This window comes from Asparagus officinalis, chromosome 4, assembly GCF_001876935.1.
Source record: "Asparagus officinalis chromosome 4, Aspof.V1, whole genome shotgun sequence".
Taxonomy (NCBI): Eukaryota; Viridiplantae; Streptophyta; class Magnoliopsida; order Asparagales; family Asparagaceae; genus Asparagus; species Asparagus officinalis.
Window position 1 is genome coordinate 77,943,345 of NC_033797.1, and position 25,354 is coordinate 77,968,698.

Below are 25,354 nucleotides of genomic sequence, written 5' to 3' on the forward strand. Positions count from 1 at the left end.
TGATGAACTTTAGGTGCATGTAAATGTGTGTGTGATGAATAAGCCTTATGAGATGCACAAGGAGCATTAATATTAATCTTTGTGGGTTTATGTGCATCATAGCAAAATTTAGATAAATGGCCTTTATGACCACAAATGGAGCACTTGTAAACTTTGCTATATATGTGTGCATAATGAGTAGATGATTTTGGCTTAGACTTAGCACACATATCCATAAGCTTCTTGTGATTGTTAATGCATGTAGTTAGAGTTGAATCTAAAGAGGAAATGTGGTATTTGACATTGTTCAACTCATCATTAGGCATATTAGCATTAACTTTAGAAGTAGAACATAAATAATCATTTATAAAAGAAGCAGTATCATTTTGTATGTTCTCTACTTCTAACATGACATTATCTTTTTCATGAGATAAGCTAGTTATAGATATGGTTAATTTTTTATTTTCCAAAATTAACATGTCATTGTTTTCTTTAAGCATGGTATTTTCTTTTGTAATGACATCCAATTTTGACACTAGCTCCTCATGATCGGATTCTAAATTTTCATGCTTGCTTTGTAAATCAATAAAATCTTTATGCAATTTGTTATAGACATGCAATAATTTTTCACTAGCACAAGCAAGTTCATCACTAGATAAATCATTAGTGGATTCGAACTCGCAAACCTCACTAGGGCTATCGCCTAGTGGCCGTGTGTATGATGCTCCATATGAACTTGAAGCCGGATCCACCAAAGCTTGTTGGATCGCCTCCAAGTCTCCTTTGGATCGCCTCCAAGTCCCCTTGATGTGCTTCAATAAATTTTCATAAGATATAAGCACTATCAAAATGAACAAACTTGTTAGATATAGATGAATTAAAAGCATTTAGCAAATATTCTAACAAAATATTGTTCATTGTAAACATTTGATGATCATTTTTATTCCACTTAGATTTCTCCGAAGTGAGCATAATGTAAGCATCATCTATAATTTCCCATAAATCAAAGTGTTTAGATTAAACAAAAAGTTTAAATCTAATACACCATTGGGCATAGGAGAAATTATCTAATCTAGGAGCAATATTGATAGCATAACCTAAACTAGATGCATTGTTCAATTCCATAATGTATATATGCAAGCAAGATACAAAAATTAAAAATTGGATTAGCACAAAAAGATAACTTGGATCTTTAACTCAAGGCGATTAGACCTTAAATCAAAGAACATCAAACTCTGATACCAATTATTGACCCTAGAGGGGGGGGGGTGTGTGTGATTAGGGTCTTATGCTAATCTAATCCGATTTTATGTTAATTAAAAAACTATTAACAAGTTATCCTAGCAAGTATGAAATACAACATGATATGTAAGCTAGGATAAATAATATGAACAATGAGATATATCCTATATGATAAAAATATATGCAAGGATATATAACACAAGGGTGATATAATCAAACTACAAATGTGATAGGGTAAAATATACAAGAGTAAAGGTAATTGGCGATATAAGATAAATGCATAAGAAAATGAGCCAATGACAAACTCAAACACACTCAAATGATCACGGAGTTCAGACCATCTGCCCTACGTCTCCGCTCCCCACTCCCGGGGAGAAATCCACTATCACAACCGGGTTTTCTATGCTCACCCGAATAACGTTTACACCTCACATGTCGGTTTTCAACGCTCACCGATCAACGTTCACAAACACTCACAATGTCGGTTTTTAACGTTCACCGATCAATGTCTATACTCCTCACACTCGGTTTTCTAGCTCACCGAAAATTTTACAATCTCACAATATAACAAATAATTTGTTCTCTACAATAGATGAGAACTTAATGTAAGCTCACTCTCAATTGTTACAACTCTCACCAACCCAATTATACTATGCATGAAAATACAATAAGCTCAATGTAGGTGTGTGTAACAAAGAGGTAAATCAAATCTAAACTCAATACAAAACTAGCTTTAATAAAATGATAAACAAGCAAATAGATATAAAGCTAGAAAATAGAGTTTAGAAAACTTCTCAATAGATCAAGAGATTGAATGAGGATGGTTGGATGCTCAAGCACCAATAGGATCTCCTCAAGCTCTTGTGAAATTGATTTCACAAACCTAAAACTCTCAAATGCTTAAAAGTTTCTTAAACAAACTTAAACAACACTTAAACCCTTGTTAAAACTTAGTTAAAAACATTTCTTGGATTGTTGAAGAACTGAGATCAAAGGGGTATATATAGCCTCCCAAAACCTCAGCCAAAAACTCTAAACAAAAGACCAAAAAGACCCAAACAACGGCTGCAGAAAATAACCGTTGGGAATGACAAGACAGAGCGGCGATCGACCGTGGAAAACTCGCGGTCGACCGCGAGCCACTTTCGAAACTCATAAAATTCCAGAAACTTTGGCGGTCGACCGTCGCGATCGACCGCGAGAAGAAAAACTCAAAAACTGCTATCTGAACTACGTACGGTTGACCGCCATGGTCAACCATACTGTAGCATGATCGACCGTGGTGGTCGACCGCACTGTAGTAACGTGCACAAACAATTTCAGGTTTTGACAGATTCTGAAAATTTGTGTATCTGATTTTGTAAAATCAATTAAAAATAGTAAATCAATTTTAAAATTCATGAAATTTTGAGAGAAGGTTCTAGACATGTATATGAATATGATAGAGAAAGAAATTTTGAAAAATCACTTCCCAGTTGATAGAAATAAATGTTTGAACACAGATAAACAGTTTCTAAAAAACTGCTAAAAACTCGGTTTTGTAAATTCAATTGAAAATAACAAAACAACTCCAAAATTAGTAAAACTTGGGGAAATGTTTGTATATATGATGATAAACATGTGAATGAAGAAATTTTTCAAATTGTATTTCCCAATTGTGAAAACGTATCTGTTTTGTAAAAACATGCACGGACACATGCACGTACATGAACAAAAAAACTTGATTTTTCCAAAAACGAGTTCAAACAACTTGGAAACACTTTAGAATGGATTTGTAGACATTATACGAGACATGAAAATAGTGTGACTAAGTCTTTAATCCATAAACACAATATTTTTCTAAATACAATAGAATATGAAACAAACAAAAGTGTATATGAAGATATATATTGTTTCATATCAAAACCAAATACGTGTATGTGTGTATATGATTGAGCTTAGAGTACCAACACACATAATATATAAATCTAAACTAAATTACCCAAGTTTGATCTTGATCTTTAATAAGCTTGACTTGGTACACTTTGCGGATGAAGCTTGAACTTGGATCTTCAACCTGAATGTACATTGCTTCACTCCACTATTCCGCTAACCTCCATTGGATATGATCGTGAATGCGCAATTCCATCCATCCTCCAACTCGTTGTTTGCCTAGAATAAATACGAAAACACAAACACTAGACAAACAACATTAAAAGTAAATTGTTTGTTAAACATCATAAAAATAAGAAGGCCAACACCTGCTTCCACGGGCTCCATTCTCCCAATCCTCCTCGTTCAATCTATCTCATGCCGCCACGAGCTCCTCCTCTACAAGCTCCAGTGCGCCGCCACGAGCTCCTCCTCCACGAGATCCAGTCCCCCGCCACCCGCCACGAGCTCCTCCTCCATGAGATCCAGTCCCCCACCACGAATCCCTACTCCTTCACTCATCTCTCTCACACAAGGTGGCCGAGAACTGTGACCGCTTACAAGGTATTCCATCATTCTTCATCATCTTTTCCTTTTCTCGGGTATGATTGAGTCTGTGCTGATTTTGATCCTCCTCCACAAGCTCCAGTGCGCCGCCACGAGATCCTCCTCCATGAGATCCATTCTCCGATCCTTCATCTTCATCATCTTGAAGTCGTAGCTGCTCGAGCGCTTAGGACGTCGCTGCTTGCGTCGTCGTTGACGCCGCTCAAACTCATCAAGGTCTCATCTTTTTAGGTAATTATTCTGTGATTTTAATAATGAAAGAGGAATTAATGAAATCCTATAATTTTGGTCTTTTGATTGGATTCAGTAGCAAAGAGTCTTAATTTTGTAACATATATTCCTCATGATGAGCTAGAAACAATTGCAGTTGAGCTCAAATTGATTTTGGTTCTACATCAATGGTTTTTTTAAATTTTGACTAAACATGAGGTTTGTAGCTGGTCATTTATGTGCTGCGATGACTTTGAGCAGTTCATATACATTATCGCCTCTCAGTTTCTTTTTTTTAAAGCTTATCCAAGTTGGGGGAAATGTAAGTATAGCTTGCAACGCTGACTGACCTACTTAATATGTCAGAATGCAGCAGGACTCACTGATGGTAAAAGTTGTCAAACAATTTAAGCAAAGCTCTGGTTTAGTTTAAACTAAAGTATTTATTTGGGTATTTTATAGTTGTTTTGAAGAACCCATTTTTAAACAAAAGAGAAGTCAAATTAATGTTCTCTTCCTTTGTAATCGAGAGAGAGTGTGAGTGATTGTAACGGATTCGTACCAAGTGATCGAACCCATTTCTTAAAATAATAAATCAATCAAACTTTAATTTTTCAATCCTACAATGAGCTGTATGATACCACCATACACGCTATAGGGAATCACACCGCCTAAATATTTTATAACATAAGCTATGACATCGTCCATCATGTTGGCCCTCCTCACTTTGTTGCTCATCATTAGTCACCTAAATATGCAACTCTAGGTCAATCTTGTGAAACAAATATGCAGAGATACGTAGGACAAATAACATAGCTTTGAAACTGCTTGGGGCTGCTCTCATTATTGTAGATGGCATGGAGAATGCTATGGATGATTTTTTGCTTATCCTTGGTGAAGTTCCAACATCATGCAAAGGATATCTTCCTCTCCTATTATTAGGGAGAAATAAATATTAGATTTTTCTCTCGAATTTCAATAATGTTAAACAAATATAAATAGAAACGAAGTATTCAAATTGATTTGATTTTTTACCATCCCTACCTATTATCTCCCATCAGGTTCTGAGTGAGAGTGATGTTATCCTCTGCAGAAAGCATGTGAGAGTCCGGCTCACCTTGTTCTCCCTCCTGCAACATGTACACTGTTGCATACTCAATAGTTGCAGTCTCAAAACCCTCCTAAAGCACAAATATAATTTTACAAATATCAAATTAGTTGTAGCTTCATTATAATAATTATTCAAGGTAAATACCAAATTGACTTACTTGCAAATTTTTTTACTACTAGGTCAATGTGTTAGATTATTCACATGTCATATATTCCTCTGTAAAGACCATATTATTTGTGTTCTCGTTTTTTCGTAATATTAACAATGAAATAGAGTAAATAATACTAATTAAGTTATATATAAGGCTCACCACCAACTCGAGATTTGCCTTAATCTTATCCCGATTCTTGTCCTCACCCCTATATCGATCACTGAAAGTACCATATGTCGCCATTGCCTTCAAGTGTATCAACATTCTTGATTTTCCCTGTCATATTATAAATTTATGAGATTTCATAGTCATACTAAGTATTAAGATCATTTAAAGTTTTAAATGACATATACTGTATCCCGACAATAACCATTCTCTAGGTTGGCATAGGAGTGTACGCCTGAGTGGTGGTCATGCATCTTCTTCCTTCTATTCTCTGATCCCTTCATTGATTTATTCTTTAAAAAAGTATATTTCAGTAAATATGCAATTAAGGAATATCTCAAGGTTTTAGTATAGTTTTCATGAAACTAACCTGGGCGGCAACGCTGTCCCAATACATGAGGAGAGTCGTGAAATGAAGCTCGTCAACTTTATCGTCGAGGTTTAAAAACCTTTGCCAGTCCTTCGAATACCTATCATAGGTTTCGTGCTTAATCTCATGCCTCCATTGTTTGAGGACCGCTTCAACCTTGACATTAAAAATATAATGCCAAGCCCTCTCAAAATCCTCAAGGCAGAAGCTTTCCTGTAGATTTGTATACACATTCAGTTAGGATAATTTAATACTAATTACTAATTATTATAAATGAAAAGTTAAAGTAATATAAAGTTACCATAAGATCCACATGTCATATATTCCTCTGTAAAGACCATATTATTTGTGTTCTTGTTTTTTCGTAATATTAACAATGAAATAGAGTAAATAATACTAATTAAGTTATATATAAGGCTCACCACCAACTCGAGATTTGCCTTAATCTTATCCCGATTCTTGTCCTCACCCCTATATCGATCACTGAAAGTATCATATGTCGCCATTGCCTTCAAGTGTATCAACATTCTTGATTTTCCCTGTCATATTATAAATTTATGAGATTTCATAGTCATACTAAGTATTAAGATCATTTAAAGTTTTAAATGACATATACTGTATCCCGACAATAACCATTCTCTAGGTTGGCATAGGAGTGTACGCCTAAGTGGTGGTCATGCATCTTCTTCCTTCTATTCTCTGATCCCTTCATTGATTTATTCTTTTAAAAAGTATATTTCAGTAAATATGCAATTAAGGAATATCTCAAGGTTTTAGTGTAGTTTTCATGAAACTAACCTGGGCGGCAACGCTGTCCCAATACATGAGGAGAGTCGTGAAATGAAGCTCGTCAACTTTATCGTCGAGGTTTAAAAACCTCTGCCAGTCCTTCGAATACCTATCATAGGTTTCGTGCTTAATCTCATGCCTCCATTGTTTGAGGACCGCTTCAACCTTGACATTAAAAATATAATGCCAAGCCCTCTCAAAATCCTCAAGGCAGAAGCTTTCCTGTAGATTTGTATACACATTCAGTTAGGATAATTTAATACTAATTACTAATTATTATAAATGAAAAGTTAAAGTAATATAAAGTTACCATAAGATCATACCATATCTCCTCGTAGGCGGTCCATGGTAGTTCTTGAAAATAAAAATAAGGAATGATGATGTACGTAGAAACTCACAATTAATATCACAACTACTAGTACATTCATGACTCTTATACATATAACACACATCAAACATACGTTCATATATCATTTAACAATATGAATATTTTTCTACATAAAATATATCTGAAACGTATGTAGAAACTAATTATACCAATCTAGCGGCTGTCATAAGAAGGCTTCTATCCATTAAGAATATAGTAGTACTTATATCCAACTTCATATACTTTGTATATTTTTATTTTTTAAAAATTTCGACAGCACCTACCCACTGTTCTTCCTGTATAATGTGTGGATGTTATTATGCATATCAGCAAATGCCCAAAATGCAGAATAACATACACTTATTGTACACAGAGAACAACGAATACATGCTGCCCAAACTTTTAAGAATGAAAATATAAAAAGTATACAAAGTTGGATGTATGCACTACTATATTCCTAACCCGACCGAGAAGGACAGATCCAATAATTATGAATTTTAGTACCAATTCTTTATTCATATAATATAAAATAAATGATCATTTCCGGGAGAACTTCGTCTTCTACCAAAATATGAGTCATCTATCTTATATTATAAGTCTAAACAATTAGATGTAATTATTGAACAGACGTCAAGGAATAATGTTATTTTTTCATTCATCTAAATTGGATTATAACACATTATTAAAAATTATAATGTGTTATATATCACTCTATTTTTAAATTTTTTTATTTCACATATTTTCACATCATAAACTTAAATAATCACACCTACTTATAGTTTTTACATCATAATTAGGAGTGATGGACTATCATGAATCGGGTATTTTTTACATCATAATTTATGAATTTTAAACTAAATTCAGTAATAAACAATATAAAAATTATGTAAGAACATAATTCAGGTCATGAGGCTTTAGTTCTTGTCAACATAATTAAACTAAAATTGAATAAAATTAAATTAAAATTAACTAAAATTAAACAAAACTAAACTAAAATTAGCTTAATTAGACAAATTAATTAAACTAAATAACTAATTAATTAAAACAGTAAATACGTTTAAAAAATAGTTCATAAATTTAAAAAAGATAAAAATTTTACCTAAATGGGGACTGCAGGAGAGGAGGGATGTGGTTGAAGACTTGCAGGAGCGGCGGGAACGACGAATGAGAAGAGACGAGGAGAGACGTTAGAAGAGGAGATGTTGGAGAATGAAGAGGAGAGGGAGGGGGGCGAAGGGTGGGAGACGAAGAGACTGGTATGGGTTGTGCGGCAGTGGAAGCCGGGGGGGGGCGAGGAGGGGGAGGGGAGTGGTAATGGGGGGGTGGTGGGCGGCGCAGCGATGTGAGTGACGGCGAATGGGTGGCGGGGGGAGATGGGGGCGGGGAGGGGGTGAGGGTAGGCAGAGAGGGTAGCGAGGGGGTATGGGTGTGAGGGGGGGGGAGAGAATAGGGTGCGAGGGGGGGGGCGAATAGGGGTGGGAGTGTAAGCCAGCGTAGGGGAAAGCGAGGGGGGGGTTGACGAGGGGGGTGGCGGAGGGGGAGCAACATAGGCGTCGGGGAGAGGGATGAAGGTGGAATGATGGGGGTGGGGGGAGGAGGAGGGGAGCCGATGGGAGGCGGCGCCGACGGGGGAGGGGATGGGGGGGAAGGGGAAGCGGGTGAGGGTGAATGGCGAGAGGGCGAGCAATAGGGTGGGGAGCGCGGTGAGGCAGCGGGGTGCGCAGGCGGAAGGGGGAGAGCGAGAGAATGGGATGGCGGCGGGGAGCGCGGGAGCGTGGGGAAGAGGGCCCAGCGGCTATAGGGCGTGATTGGGGGTGGGGGGTAGGTGTGACTGGGGGCTAGCGGCGACCAAAGGGGGGGGGGTAGTGTCGTGAGCAGGGGGCGAGGGGAGGCAGCGGGGGGAGACGGGGGGCGGGGCAGGGGGAGAGAGGTGGAGCAAAGGGGAAGGGCAAGGGGAGGAGAGAGGGCGTGGAGGGGGGGCGGACCAGATGGAGATAAGCTGATAGGAGTTAGGTTTGTGGGGGTTTATTTTATATAAAAAAGACAATCTAGACGAAAATTTCCGTCTAGGTTGATTATTATTATTTTAAATTAAGATCAACCTAGATGGAAATTTTCGTCTAGGTTGATAACCTAGACGAAAATTTCCGTCTAGGTTTATTTTTAATTAAAATATATATATTTCCGTTTAGTTTGGCATTCTAGACCGAAAATTCCGTCTAGAAAACCTCAAACTAGACCGAAATATTTCCGTCTAGGTTGTTCCGTCTAGTTTGTTCGATTTTCTATTAGTGCAAGTAATGACAAAATATAACAAGTGATACTCTACATCAAGCAGTTAAATACAAAATGAGTTAAAAATAATATGATTGAGTAGTTTGTGTCCACGAGTGATGATTTTGAAGGTGGATGAGTTTAAAAATAATATGTAAGACTTCAGATTTATAAAAAAAGTATGTTTTAAATGTGAATGATTATAAAATTAAATAAGAATAAAACTTTAGGTTTATAGATTAAAAAGCTAATTACCTTTAACACTATCACATTAGCACTTGTAAAAAAAATTGACAAATGGTTTGAGAATTCTGTTACATAACAACTTAGAAAAAGGTGCAAAAAGTGACAATACGATATAGTAACTTACACCTTTTAGCAAAGTATTGTATTTGGATATTTTAGGACTAAGGGTGATTTCTGAAAGAGGGTGGGTTTTTAAAAATAAATAGAGGTAATATTTTAAGTTTATAGATAGAAAACCTTTTTTGAAAGTGTGTGAGTTTGAATATAAATTGGGTAAAACTTTAGATTTATGGCAATAAAAACCATAGTGTAAAAATTAAATGGGAGAAATTTGATTTTGTAGAAACAAATCTTTTCAAAAGTGGGTATATAGGTTTTAAAAAAAAGTAAAGTAAAACTTTAGGTGAAGTATTTTCACTTTAAAAGTGTTTTTGGATGTATGCGGATTTAAAAATAAATGAGAGTGAGACTTTGGGTGCATAAGGAAAATGATAAATTAAAAAAAACAGAGGTAAAATGTTGGGTTTATAGGCAAAACAAAATCTTTATAATTTCTATGCATCATTTGTTGTGCGCGAAACCTTTTTAATTTGGTCTAAAAAATGGTTTGTAAAGTTTGTGAGATAAAAAATGAATTAGTTCACAGGTTGGATCTATATGCAAAACATTATTTATTTAATGCATAAAAATATGTGGTCCACATAGGTTTTGGGTCTCTTACTACATTAAAATAAATATGTGAGGTGAAAACTCGGACCTGCAACTCTTCAATATTATGTTGTGCGCGGAAGCCAAAACCGATGTTTCGAGGAATCAAACCAAACGCCGAGAGAGAAGACCAAACAATGAAAAATAACGATACAAACACAAACAACTAATTTTACAATTTGACAAGTTTCCTACATCCACGGAGTAAGAAGCGGATGGGATTTTCACTAACAGAGAAGAAGAGTACAAACTGGGATTACAAATCACTCAAACTCACAAATTAATCTCACCAACAAAGTTCTAATTCTCTCTAACAAAATCCTAACCAATAGCTCAGAAAATATCTCTTTTCTGTGGTCCAAATATCCCCAATTCTATCACCAATCAAAGCCAAAGAAATCCTAAAACGTGTATTTATATTTATAGCAAACACCAATCCAAATCAGAACAGGAAACTCACATATGGGTCTGACTCGACTGGCGATCGACCACCACAAAGCTCGCGGTCGACCGCGATTAAACGAGTTAGAACCAGAAAAATTCCTACAGTGTATGGCGGTCCGACCGCGGCGGTCGATCGCATCAAGTCCAGACTCGATTCTAGGGTCTGTGCATGAATTCGGTCGACTGTCCTTGCACCGCGGTCGACCGAACAACTCCAAAACTATTCCCGGAGCTCCAAAACTTGTTCTTCTTCGAACCATTCGCCAAATCTATAATTCTCCACCTCGGCGAAGTTTTCTCAAAACTGAGCCGAGACCAACACCAACCAAACGTCTCACTTGTTACGTCCAGTACGAAGTAAAACAAAATCACAACAACAGACTCAATTCACAATAAGTCGAGACCCAAATGAGAATGTGACCACTCTCCAAACTGTTGGACCCTAGAGGGGGGGTGATTAGGGTCAAGAGGCCCTAATTATGCAATAAAAATTAAGACAAGCAAACCACAATAAACTGATGCAATCAAAGTAAGTGAGATAGGGTTAGGAATCGTTATCCTTGACGCGCGATGTGTTAACGAGGTTCGGCCCGCTGACTTACGTCCCCGCTCCCCACTCTCGAGGAGAAATCCACTACACACCCGGTTTGGAAGCCAGAACTTCGCCTACACAGCGATCCCACACGATCTCTCACTACACAGTTTGATCTCAACAGATCACACTCCCTCACAGTTGATCTACACAAGATCTCACTCACACAGCAGAAGAAAAGATGCAAGACTCTCTCTTTACACAGCCCCTATGGCAAAGAGAAGGATTACTGAAGCTGGGAAGTGAACACACACAAAACCACAGAGAAAGACACAGAGAACAGGTTTGGAAATTTTTCTCAGGAAGACAACGTCTCTCTCTGGTTTTTGCAAAATGTCAGGGCAACTGGGAAGATGAAGGGGAAAGGGTTTAAATAGAAGAGATTAAACATTTTAAAAACACAACACAATCTTCCCAATTAAGAAAATAATCTCCTTTTCAGACCATTACCACAGACTGTGCCAAACACGGTTAAGTGAAAGCACAGCAAACGAGGCAATCGACCGTTTGAAAAAAAAGTCACGGCTGACCGAAGAAAATTTCGGTTGACCAAAGGGATTTTCGGTCGACCGAAAAAATACTTCGGTCGACCGACCGAAAATCCGGTCGACCGCGAACAACTTTGAAAACCCAGAAAACAAACAGAGACTTCATCGGTCGACCGGCACGGTCGACCGATAGAAAAATTGAGATTTCGGTCGACCGGGCCAGTCGACCGACAAACTCTCTGGAGTCTAGTAACGAATGATCATATGTGCGGTCGACCAGTCCGGTCGACCGCATTCTGATACATTGCAGAAACTGATTTTTGACTTAACTAAAATATTTACAAAATATTTATTTGACCTCTGAAAATTATGAAACTTTATAAAATGTTTTTAATACTAAAAACAAACTGTTTGGAAAAAGAATTTTGCAGATAGGTCATCATACTTGTGAAAAATAGTATTTTGTGAAAAACGCTTAAAAACATAAGTATGAAAACGTGTGTGTGATTCCCAATAGCTTCAAGTGAAATCAATAACTCTTTGCCTACATTCTAGCACTAGAGAAAAAATAAAAACTAGCTAATATCCTCACATAGAATAATGTTATTGAGTCTTGATATAGCTTTAATTTTGATGAAGCTTCTATATGAATTTGTTGTTCTTGAAATAACATTGCTTCATCATTATGCCTCCTCCTCCTTTGGATATCATCGTTGTAGCGTATGTTCCATCCAATCCTCCATTTATGGCACTAACAAGCTTGATAAATGAATTTACTACATTTGCACTCAATAAGCCATTAGTACCGATAATGGTGGTTGTAAAACATCATCAAAATATAAGGACTAACAATCTCCCCCTTTTTGATGATGACAACCAATCATTATATAAGAGCAAAAAATAAAAATAAAAATAGCTTATAGATGAGTGCTCCCCCTATCTATGAGCTCCCCCTAAGTATATGCAACAAATGAGGAGATTTCTCTCCCCCTTTGTCACCATAAAAAATGGGGTAAAGAGAAATGCAAAATGCAACTAAACAAGCAAGCAATGTTGAACTTTCACATAGTGCATAAGCCCAAACCATTTCTTATGCGACAAAAATCATCCTCTCCAAGAGGCTTAGTAAATATATCCGCTAGTTGAGATTTTGTGTCAACAAATACTAGGGATACATCTTGTCTCTCTACATGATCGCGTAAGAAATGATGGCGCACATCAATATGCTTAGTTCTAGAATGCAAAACCGAATTTTTGGAAATATTTATAGCACTTGTGTTATCACAAAAGATTTTAATATTTTGAAAGTTCAAATCATAGTCAACTAAGCTTTGTTTCATCCATAAAACGTGGGTACAACATAAGCCGGCGATAATGTATTCCGCTTTCGTAGTGGACAATGCAACACAATTTTGTTTCTTGGAAGCCCAAGAAACAAGTGAATTTCCTAAGAATTGACATGTTCCACTAGTACTCTTGCGATCTACCTTACATCCGGCAAAGTCGGCATCACAAAAACCATATAAATCAAAAGAGGTGCTTCTTGGATAAAATAAACCAAGGTTAAAAGTTCCATTAACATACTTAATGATCCTTTTAACCGCAATTAAATGAGATGCTTTTGGAGATGCTTGAAAACGTGCACATGCACACACACTAAACATGATATCGGGTCTACTAGCGGTGAGATAAAGAAGACTACCTATCATACCTCGGTATAGTTTTTGGTCCACATCTTCACCACTCTCATCCGCATCAAGCTTAACACTAGTACTCATGGGAGTAGGCGCATGCTTAGAATTCTCCAACTTAAATTTCTTCACCAATTCCTTCGCATACTTGCTTTGTGAAATGAAGATCCCATCCTTAGTTTGCTTGACTTGGAGCCCGAGAAAGAATGTAAGCTCTCCCATCATACTCATCTCAAAGTGATCCTGCATAACTTTAGAAAATTCCTTGCACAAGGATTCATTAGTAGCACCAAAAATAATGTCATCCACATATATTTGAACCAAAATGAAATCATTTTTCCTTTTTCTCACAAAAAGTGTGTTATCAATTGTTCCTTTTGAAAAACCATTTTCAATAAGAAAACTAGAGAGGCGAGCATACCAAGCCCTAGGAGCTTGTTTCAACCCATATAAAGCTTTTTGTACCCGGTAAACATGATTAGGAAAAGCATGATCTATAAAACCGGGGGGTTGCTCAACATACACTTCCTCTTCTATAAAACCATTTAAGAAAGCACTTTTGACATCCATTTGAAATAGTTTGAAATTTTTAAAACTAGCAAATGCCAAAAACATCCTAATAGATTCCAACCTTGCAACCGGTGCAAAGGTTTCATCATAGTCTATGCCCTCCTCTTGATTGTATCCTTGGGCAACCAAACGAGCTTTATTTCTAGTTACAATGCCATGTTCATCAAGTTTGTTTCTAAAAACCCATTTTGTACCAATAACACTAGCATTGTTAGGTCTAGGAACTAACTTCCAAACTTCATTTCTTTGAAAATTGTTTAATTCTTCATGCATAGCCAAAACCCAAAATTCATCATTTAAAGCATCATTAACCTTTTTAGGTTCTAGTTGAGATAGAAATGCAACATTACCACATTCACTCAAGGCTTTTGAGCGAGTTATAACTCCTTTTGAAGGGCTCCCAATGATTTGTTCCTTTGGATGATTTGATGTGAATTTCCAAGCTTTAGGTGGTTCAACTTGATCTTGAGCGTTTGTGCTATCCACATCCTTTTGAACTTCTATAGAGGGAGTGTCATTGATTTGCAACAAGTCCAATCCTCCCTCAATATCATCATCATCATCTTTCCTAGGCAACACAACTTGAGAGCCAACATTAGTCTCATCAAAAGTAACGTTTATAGACTCTTCAACAACGAGGCTTCGTTTATTGAAGACCCTATAAGCCTTACTTCGAGGTGCATAACCCAAGAAAATACCAACATCAATTTTGGAATCAAATTTATCATGGTGATCTTTTGTATTTAAAATAAAGCATTTGCAACCAAAGACACGAAAATAACCAATGAAAGGAGTTTTTCCATAATAAAGTTCATAAGGAGTTTTCTTAAGCTTTGGTCTAATCAAAACACGATTAAAAACATGGAAAGCCGTATTGACGGCTTCCGCCCAAAAATATTTTGGTAAATCAAATGAGTTTAACATAGTGCGTGCCATCTCTTGTATGGTACGATTTTTCCGTTCAACAACACCATTTTGTTGTGGTGTTCTAGGAGCGGAAAACATATGAGTTATACCATGATGAGCACAAAAATCATAGAAAAATTCATTTTGAAATTCACCACCATGATCACTTCTTATTTTAACAACTTTCAAATCCTTTTCATTTTCAATTCTTTTAACATGATTAGCAAATTCTTCAAAACAATCATTTTTCTTAGCAAGAAATATTGTCCATGTAAAACGAGAAAAATCATCAATAATCACAAAAACATAGTGTTTGCCTCCAAGAGAGGTAACACGCATAGGACCAAATAAATCAAGATGAAGTAATTGCAAGGGTTTAGAAGTCGATACCTCATGGATGGATTTGAAAGAAGACTTTGTTTGTTTACCTTTGGCACAATCCTCACAAATTGTATCTTTTATGAAGTGCAAGCTAGGTAGCCCTTTCACAAGATTCTTCTTAGACAATTTTGATATTAACTCCATATTTGCATGTCCAAGTCTCTTGTGCCAAATCCAAGGATTTTCATCAATTGCCGCAAGACACTTCACATCTTGATTCACTAACTCATTCATCTCAAAAATGTAAACATTAGACTTGCGATTTGCAATAAAAACAATTTTTCCATCCATACTAATGATGCATTTATCCGGTTTAAAAGAAATATCAAAACCTTTATCACTTAATTGGCTAATGCTAAGAAGATTATGATTCAAGCCATTTACTAAATAAACATCTTCAATAATGGGTGAGGGTTTCTTACCAATAGAAAATAGAACCAATACCAATAATTTTACCTTTCTCACCTCCACCGAAGGAGACATTGCCTCCTTCAATCCTTGATAGGGTTGCAAATAACTCTTTGTTGCCCGTCATATGATGTGAGCAACCACTATCAAGGTACCACATCTCCTTACGTCGTTGCCGTGACGTTCCCTACAAAAGAAGAAGATGAAGGTGTAGTAGCTTTAGGTACCCATGTCTTGGGTCCTTGGTGGTTAGTAGTTTTGGTACCTTTGGGTACCCATATCAAACCATAAAAATCTTCATTGTCTTTAATTCTACAATGAGTAGAAATGTGTCCATGTCTCATACAATAAGTGCATACAAAATTTCTTTTGTATGTATGGATGTTAGAACCATGAAACCTATTTCTATCATGGTGATTATAGTTAGCATAAGCATGAGTGGGTCTAGTTCTACAACTCTCAATTTTTAGTCTTTCAATCTTTGATCTTAATTGCTTGTTCTCAAAATCGAGATCTCCAAGCAATTCATCTTTTAGAGCAAGAGAGGTTGTTAGTTGTTCTAGCTTAATATCACAAGAGGCATGCAATTTTTTGAAAGAAGAGTATTCTTTAGACATTCTTTTAAATTCAAAGTTCAACTCTTCTAATGTCATAGCTATGTCACATTGCATATAGAAAGATTCACTTTCGGCCTCGGATATTACCTCATGTTCATTTGCCATGAAACAAACATTTGGGTCATGAAGAGCAAGTTTGGCTCCTTCTTCATCACTATCAGAGTCACTTGGTTCAGATTCTTCCCATCCGGCATACATAGCCTTCTTCTTCTTATACTTTATGTACTTTTCCTTGAGCTTGGGGCAATCCTTAGCGATGTGACCCGGTTCATTGCACTCAAAACATTTACCTACACGAGAGGAAAACTTGTTGTTAGATCGGGGGTTAAATTTCTTGTTCATTTTTATAAGTCTAGAGATTCTTCTAGAGAGATGAGCCACTTCTCTAGAAAAATCAACTTCACTCTCCGACGACGAAGATGAGTTGTCACTAGCTCCTTTGAGAGCTATGGTCTTCAACTTTGGTGACGGCTCCTCAACTTCACGTGATGGCACTTCCTCCTTCTCCTTCCCCTTGAGCTTCTTCTCATGCACTTTGAGCTTTCCGATGAGGCTATCAAGAGCTAAGGTAGTGAGGTCATGAGCTTCCTCAATGGCCGTAGCCTTGGGCTCCCATGCCGGAGTCAATGAGCGAAGTATCTTGTAGTTCATCTCTTGAATGGATAATTGCTTATCTAGACCATGTAATTCATTGATGATATTAGTAAAACGGGAAAACATAGCATCAATGGATTCATTTGGTAGCATTTTAAATAGCTCATAATCATGCATAAGTCCACTAATCTTAGATTCCTTAACTTGGGGTGTTCCTTCATGTGTGATACATAATTTTTGCCAAATTTCGTATGCGGTTGCACACGTGGAAACTTTATTGTATTCAAACTTTATTGTATTCATTGGGGGAAAGACCACAGATTAAGGCGTTCATAGCCTTGGCATTGAGATTGGCTTGGTGCCTTTCATCATCGGACATGTTCTCAACTTTGGACTTCTCTACATATTTCTTTTCTATGAGCCCTAGGATGTCAAGATCAATGCAACGAAGGTAAATTCTCATCCTAGCCTTCCAATAAGCAAAATTGGTCCCTGTGAAGAGAGGTGGTCTAGTGGTGGATTGTCCTTCCAACATATGCATATTCAAAGAGGCCTCCATTGGATCTTTTCTCTAAGGTTGTTAAACCAAAAACTGATATAGAGACCAAAGCTCTGATACTAATTGTTGGACCCTAGAGGGGGGGAGGGGTGATTAGGGTCAAGAGGCTCTAATTATGCAATAAAAATTAAGACAAGCAAACCATAATAAACTGATGCAATTAAAGTAAGTGAGATAGGGTTAGGAATCGTTATCCTTGACGCGCGATGTGTTAACGAGGTTCGGCCCGCTGACCTACGTTCCCGCTCCCGACTCTCGAGGAGAAATCCACTACACACCCGGTTTGGAAGCCGGAACTTCGTCTACACAGCGATCCCACATGATCTCTCACTACACAATTTGATCTCAACAGATCACACTTCCTCACAGTTGATCTACACAAGATCTCACTCACACAGCAGAAGAAAAGATGCAAGACTCTCTCTTTACACAACCCCTATGGCAAAGAGAAGGATTACTGAAGCTGGGAAGTGAACACACACAAAACCACAGAGAAAAACACAGAGAACAGGTTTGAAAATTTTTCTCAGGAAGACATCGTCTCTCTCTAGTTTTTGCAAAACGTCAGGGCAACTGGGAAGATGAAGGGGAAAGGGTTTAAATAGAAGAGATTAAACATTTTAAAAACACAACACAATCTTTTTAATTAAGAAAATAATCTCCTTTTCAGACCATTACCACAGACTGTGCCAAACACGGTTAAGTGAAAGCACAGCAAACGAGGCAATCGACCGTTTAAAAAAAAAGTCGCGGTTGACCGAAGAAAATTTCGGTTGACCGAAGGGATTTTCGGTCGACCGAAAAAATACTTCGGTCGACCGAAAAAATACTTCGGTCGACCGACTGAAAATCCGGTCGACCGCGAACAACTTTGAAAACCCAGAAAACAAACAGAGACTTCATCGGTCGACCGACGCGGTCGACCGATAGAAAAATCGAGATTTCGGTCGACTGGGCCGGTCGACCGACAAACTCTCTGGAGTCCAGTAACGAATGATCATATGTGCGGTCGACCGGTCCGGTCGACCGCATTCTGATACATTGCAGAAACTGATTTTTGACTTAACTAAAATATTTACAAAATATTTATTTGACCTCTAAAAATTATGAAACTTTGTAAAATGTTTTTAATACTAAAAACAAACTGTTTGGAAAAAGAATTTTGCAGATAGGTCATCATACTTGTAAAAAATAGTATTTTGTGAAAAACGCTTAAAAACATAAGTATGAAAACGTGTGTGTGATTCCCAATAGCTTCAAGTGAAATCAATAACTCTTTACCTACATTCTAGCACTAGAGAGAAAATAAAAACTAGCTAATATCCTCACATAGAATAAAGTTCTTGAGTCTTGATATAGCTTTAATTTTGATGAAGCTTCTATATGAATTTGTTGTTCTTGAAATAACATTGCTTCATCATTATGCCTCCTCCTCCTTTGGATATCATCGTTGTAGCGTATGTTCCATCCAATCCTCCATTTATGGCACTAACAAGCTTGATAAATGAATTTACTACATTTGCACTCAATAAGCCATTAGTACCGATAATGGTGGTTGTAAAACATCATCAAAACATAAGGGCTAACACAAACATCGGTATCAACTCACCAAATCGGCTGCATCATAAATGACTACCTACATATTCTCTTGCCCAAGAAATCAAGCCTTCATGTTGTTCCCCGAAATGGCTTTCAAAGGCCCTCAATCAAATAGAAGAGTTCTCAACTCTTCACCAACAAATCTGCGGTTGATAGCTCTCCCAATGGCCCCAAAATAAAACAAACTAAACACCTCCACCTTAGATGAACCAACAGCCATATCCAAATCCAAACTATGTCCACTAGCTGCACTCAAATCAACCAACTCATCATCTGCATCCAAATCCAAATGATCCTCAATCTATGTCACATCAGCTAGAATCTCAAACGATGCAGTATAATCTGGAGTATGTGGAGTAATCTCCACCCAACATGGAGTAGCATCACCCTTCACTCACTGTGATATCCCAACAATCTGATTAACATTCTTCACTTGCCGAGAGTCAAATGTGACATACCTGCTCAGAACAAAATCAAAGTCTCCCAACTGATAACCAAACGAGCCTCTGAATCCTAAACATGCAATCAGATCAAATCTCACATCCTCGATGTGACCAAATGCTGGTTAACCAAACATCCAACGTAACACAAAATCTGAAGCAGCTCCACCAGATCTAATAACTCTAAACGCAGCAGTCGACAACCTATGACTAAGATGACCCAAATATGTCAAAGCTCCAAAACTCCTCTGTAATCCAATGCTCGACAACCAACGCCGATCCTCCTCCATGAAGGAACGACCCATCAAAACTGTTATCTCATCTCGTCGCCCCAATGTTTCCTCTCTAATAATGTGTTTCAAACTGTCGTGAGCTTGGCACAAACGCAAGAAATGATCACTACCAAAATCAGAATAACGGATCACCTTTCTGCCAATACACTTCCTCCATCTGTTGTTGACTTCTAGCACTTCACACGAAAGGGAATTGGTTACAACCCACTAATGCCTAGAACAGTTCGAACTATGAAAACTAAATACCAATTACCTCCCAATGATGCCTCCTTGGAAGGTCCCCAAATGCCTGAATGAACACCACCTAGAAGACCTCTCGATCGATGGATAGAAGTGCTAAACTCCACCTCGGTCTCCTTGCTCAGACCAATGTGCTCACAGGACTTCAATCTGCAGGTCAAAGCACTCCTCAACAATCCATGCACGACACCAATAATTGAATAACCCAGCCTCAAATCCTTCTTTCTTGGCCATCTTTCTCAAAACACGAACAAACCAATGTGGAACAAATCAAAGATTAGATCTAAACTGAAAAAGATAGATTTTTACCTCCAATTGAAACCCTAACGAGGGCCTCCAAAAGATCTCACCCCCACACGACTGTTAACAAGATCCACAATAGTAAAAATCCTACATTTATCACCAAACAAAGTCCTAGACAAACTTCCAAAGCGATCTACTCCTCCAATTAGCCCAAGTGTACCCCAAGCTCTAATACCACTTGTTATGCGCGGAAGCCAAAACCGATGTGCTTCGAGGAACCAAACCAAACGTCGAGAGAGAAGACCAAACAATGCAAAATAACAACACAAACACAAACAACCAATTTTACGTGGTTCGGCAAGTTGTCTACGTCCATAGGGCAAGAAGGGGATGTGATTTTCACTAATAGAGAAGAAGAGTACAAACTGAGATTACAAATCACTCAAACTCACAAATTAATCTCACCAACAAAGTTCTAATTCTCTCTAACAAAACTCTAACCAATAGCTCAGAAAATATCTCTTTTCTGTGCTCCAAATATCCCTAATTCTATCACCAATCAAAGCCAAAGAAATCCTAAAACGTGTATTTGTATTTATAGCAAACACCAATCCAAATCAGAATAGGAAACTCACATATGGGTCTGACTCGACTGGCGGTCGACCGCTACAAAGCTCGTGACCGACCGCGATCAAACGACAGAACCAGAAAAATCCTACAGGGTATGACGGTCGACCGCGACGGTCGACCACACCAAGTCCAGACTTGATTCTAGGGTCTGTGCATGAATTCGGTCGATCGTCCTTGCATCACGGTCGACCGAACAACTCCAAAACTGTTCCCTGAGCTCCAAAACCTGTTCTTCTTCGAACCCTTCGCCAAATCTACATATGAACTAGTTAGCTTTAGTGAACATTTGACGAAATATAGTGATAATTTAATAAATGTTACTATAGTTAAGTTCACTCCTTATGATTTAGGAAACTAATCAGCAATTCTGAGATCAAAATAGATTTGTTTCAAAATTAAACTCCGCTCTTATACCATTACTAAAAATAGTAAAAAAATTAACACAAGTATTATAGCTCTCAATTCAGAGGGAATTTCGTAACTCTAATGATGGTCAACCAAATTATCAGTGCCTTTGGTTGGCTCCATTTAAAACAATATGTAATTTTCATATTATATACATATGTGTGTGCGCGCACGTATAGACACACACCAAGTCTCTCGCTTGGGCTTTTGGTGGTCCAACTGCCCCAAAACATAACATCAACTCATTCTACATCAATTTCGTTGTTATTTGCACGTATCATCCAATTATGATTAGACCATTTATAGTTCTACTTGTATGAACAGTCCTCCTCAGTGCCTTTTTTTTAACTTTTAAAATAGTTAAAAAAGTTTTGAGGAGGCGGATAGACCCTAGAGTTCTATTTGTGAGGATTGGCCCCCATTGCTTTCTCTTTTTTGAACTTTTCAAGGAGTTAAAAAAGTTTACTAAGTAGGTTATTCACACTTGGGTCAATACCACACAAGGTCTATCCGCAATTAACTCTTTAAAACATAATGTCAACTCCCACTATCAACGCACCCTTTTATATATGAAATAAAATATTTTTCAAACCCTCAAGAGATTAAAAATTGCAAACATAAATTGTTTTTTCATCCTCTAAATCTCTAGTAGTTTGAATTCTTTCATATTTTATGTTCTTGTTTAGTGAAAGTTTTCAGTCTAGAAATTTCTTTGTGCTTCTATATATAGAAGATTGTATATCTAGCAATTCTTTCTTAAAAGTCACATAAATTGTTTTTTCATATACACTAAATCTCTAGTAGTAAGAATTCTTTCATATTAAGAATTATTTCATATTTTATCTAGTTGTACGTCCTTTCTTGTATAGGGAAAATTTTCAGACTAGAATTTTCTTCGTGCCTCTATAGAGAAGATCGTATATCTAGCAAGTCTTTCTAAAAGTCACGTACACTCAAATGTAACTAAACTTATAGGTGCTAACGTGCATATGGGTCGACGCATCATTCCCATATGTACCTTTGATTTTATGTTTCTTTTGCCATGGCCCCATTTCTTATAATCTAAAGTTCACCATCCATCAAGAAAAAGTAAAATTACCAATCATTTAGAGCCCCTATATATTTTTGGATTCACCGTATTTACACAACGTATTTTGGTCTAACTTAATTAGATTCAAAATTTGATGAGAAGGACTGTACATTAAGTCCGTCGATAGCTAGTTCATCTAGCTAGCTTATTGCCAGCTTAGAATTATGTCTACCAATCTAAGGCACGTGCATGACCATTACATATTTAGCGGGACATCGACAATGTCTTTGTTGGTGTATAAATACACAAATGTAGCATGCAAACCTTCGCCTCATCAAGAACTAAACCGTACGTAGATCTTTCCTAGCTTAAACCTACTTAAATCAAGGTCCAAATTGCAGGAAAGAAAGTCCAAAAACATCCGATTTTTGTAACTCAATAAATATAAAAGTCATGACTCATATGATTTGTTTTACCTTTAGTTTGTTTTCCACGTTAATTATGGAGCGCTCGTTCTGTAAAATTAGAACTATGGTATTGTCATTTTCCGATACTTTCATGTTTGAATGCATATATATATATATATATATATATTAAAAATCAATGAAGTGATATGGTTTGGCCTCCCTCGATCTCTTCATCTATTGTCTACAATCACTAGCAAAGCTTAACCTTGATGATGGTTAAAAATAGCTAAGATCTCAAGGATGACAGCCATAAAGCTCTACAATCACTAGCAAAGCTCGGACTCAGTTATGCCATGGACTTGGAAAATTAAGTCTCAAGTTGACATTTTTACGGACATGTGAACAAGCCAAATGACTGCTATACCTACCTGAAGATCTCCCCATGTGGATATCATTTCTTGTTGCCATTTGCTTGCTGTTCTCGCATGCGTGAGAGACCTAATTAAACAATTTATACAGAGACAAGGTTAACCTTTTGATAGACAGCAGAAATATATTCTAGAAGTCTTTTTAAATATAATTCTAACTGGTTAGCTCTTCTACCTATTATGCTATGTTTGGGAATTTACTAATGGAGGAAAGGGAAATAAGGGAAATTAAGAAAAACAATATAAAGTAAAAAAAAGAAAGGGAAGAGAAAATGTAATAATTATGTTTGGGAGTTTAGCAAAGGAAATGGAGCTGAATCATTTCTTAGCCGTTGAATTTGTATCATGATGGTCCACAATAATTCACCTCCTCTGCACCCCAATTTGGGGGATTAACCAAATCATATAGAATTGAGGTTAGAGGATATATGTAAAATTTGTTATTTTCTTTCCCTCCATTCCCTTTCAAAAAAACTCACAAACAATGTTAATCCATTTAACTTCCCTCCCCTGCCCCTCATTCACCCCCATTCAAACAAAGCAAATTAGAAAACTTAAAATTAGAAAATAAAAATTATCTCATGCAATTTAAATGTATTAAAATGGAAAATTGCCTTTAGGCCCAATATCATAAAGCAAACAGACTCAAGCCCTTTGACTTTTTCAACGTGCGAAAAAGCCCTTAAAGAGCCCAAACCTTGCCAAAAACCTCCAATGTATGGTGTTAGATCACTTTGTGAATGAATTTTTTTTATCCCGTTTTACCCCTAATAAATCTCTCCTTTACTGTTAAGCTTAACAGTTAACATCCACAAAATCGGTTCTACAAATTTTTTGGTGGTTTTATTGCAGTTTCTGAAACTTTTCTGGGGGATCTTTTGTAATTTAGGGGGTGAGTTACAAATTCTAAAACTATTTGGGATTTTGTAATTTTAGGGTGTTATTTACAATATATAAAACATTTTGTGGGGGTTTTGGCAATTTTTTGGTAGGTTTTCTTCAAATTTTCAAGGTTTTATTTACAAATTTTCAAACTTTTAAAGTTTTTTGCATTTTTTGAGGGCTTATTTGCAATTTTTTAAACTTTCTAAGTGGTTATTTGTAATTTATAAATTTTTGGATGATTATTGCAAATTTTCAAGATTATTTGCCATTTCTGTAACTTTTAATGAGTTAAGACTTATTAGTCAGTTGTTAAAGTTATAAGTAATTGTTAAACTTATTACTTAGTTATTAATTTCGATTTAGATGTTAAACTAATGCATTAGTTAAACTTATGAGATAGTTGCTAAACTAATTGGTTTGTTATTAAACATGTGAATTAGTTGTTAAACATTTGAGTGAACTTATGAGATAATTGTTTAACTTATTAGTTGTCAAATTTCCGGGTTAGTATCTCATAAGTTTAACAACTATCACCAAGTGTGGATCCTTCCTTGAAAATTGTCAAGGAAAAAAATTATAAGCCACCATAAACCATGTTTTTTTGTTTCTATTATTTCAAAAATAGCAGAGTGTATAGTGCAGTTATCGCTCCTCTTTCTAAGGTGGGCAACTTAATTTGACTGTCCGAGACTCCAAAATTAGCCAATATATGCGATCATTTGTCTAGTAGAAAATTAGACACAAGTGTACCATCCAATATACAAAAACAATTGCTTACGATGGTCTAGCCAAGTCAGTAGGTTACCTATGAACAGTATGTTGGTCTCTTTGTTTTGATGATGTTTAACAAACAATTTACTACTAATGTTGTTTGTCTAGTGTTTGTGTTTATCTATTTATTATAGACAAACAACATGTTGGAGGTTGGATGGAATCGAGCATTCACGATCATATCCAATGGATGTTGGCGGAATTGTGGAGTGAAGTCTCAATTCAAGTTGAAGATCCAAGTTCAAGCTTCATCCGCAAAGTGTACCAAGATAGAGCTTCGTTGAAGATCACAAGCTTGGGTATATTTAGTTTAGATTTTTATATTATGTGTATTAGTACTTTAAGCTCAATCATATACACACACATTTTAGTTTTCGTTTCTATGTATATATATATAGGTATATATATACATACATGTTTTGGTTTCCAAGTTTATATAAATATGAAATTACATCTTTCATATTTTTTGTTTTGGTTTTTCAAGTTTAAATATGAAACAATTGAATATAATTGAAAAATATATTTTTGTTTCATGTTTATATGCTTACATATGATTTTATCAATATCAACTTTATATTTAATGAACTCATATTTATTGTTTTTGAAAAGTTTGCAAAATATAAAATTTTGTGAAAATATTATA

At 36.6% G+C, this 25,354-nt stretch overlaps 2 protein-coding genes across 4 annotated transcripts; both read right to left on the minus strand.

Annotated features, from left to right (window-relative positions):
- Positions 4,490–5,787, minus strand: LOC109836024. Of its 3 annotated transcripts, none has more exons than XR_002245783.1 (5): positions 5,707–5,787; positions 5,542–5,629; positions 5,331–5,447; positions 4,954–5,053; positions 4,490–4,841 (listed from the first exon to the last, which is right to left on the minus strand). XR_002245783.1 is itself a non-coding variant. In XM_020403965.1 (5 exons), exons 2-5 carry the CDS (start codon positions 5,542–5,544, stop codon positions 4,658–4,660), a joined length of 441 nt encoding a protein of 146 aa, XP_020259554.1. In that variant the 5' UTR covers positions 5,545–5,629; positions 5,707–5,787; the 3' UTR covers positions 4,490–4,657. The 3 variants fall into 3 exon arrangements, 2 of the variants coding, with proteins under 2 accessions (XP_020259554.1, XP_020259555.1); XM_020403965.1 differs by having other exon boundaries at positions 4,954–5,090; XM_020403966.1 differs by having other exon boundaries at positions 4,954–5,090; positions 5,542–5,614; positions 5,707–5,762.
- LOC109838964 lies at positions 6,199–23,471 on the minus strand. Its single transcript, XM_020407396.1, has 4 exons — positions 23,056–23,471; positions 6,505–6,717; positions 6,340–6,427; positions 6,199–6,245 (listed from the first exon to the last, which is right to left on the minus strand). The coding sequence occupies exons 1-4, from the start codon at positions 23,080–23,082 to the stop codon at positions 6,199–6,201; spliced, it is 375 nt and encodes a 124-aa protein (XP_020262985.1). The 5' UTR covers positions 23,083–23,471.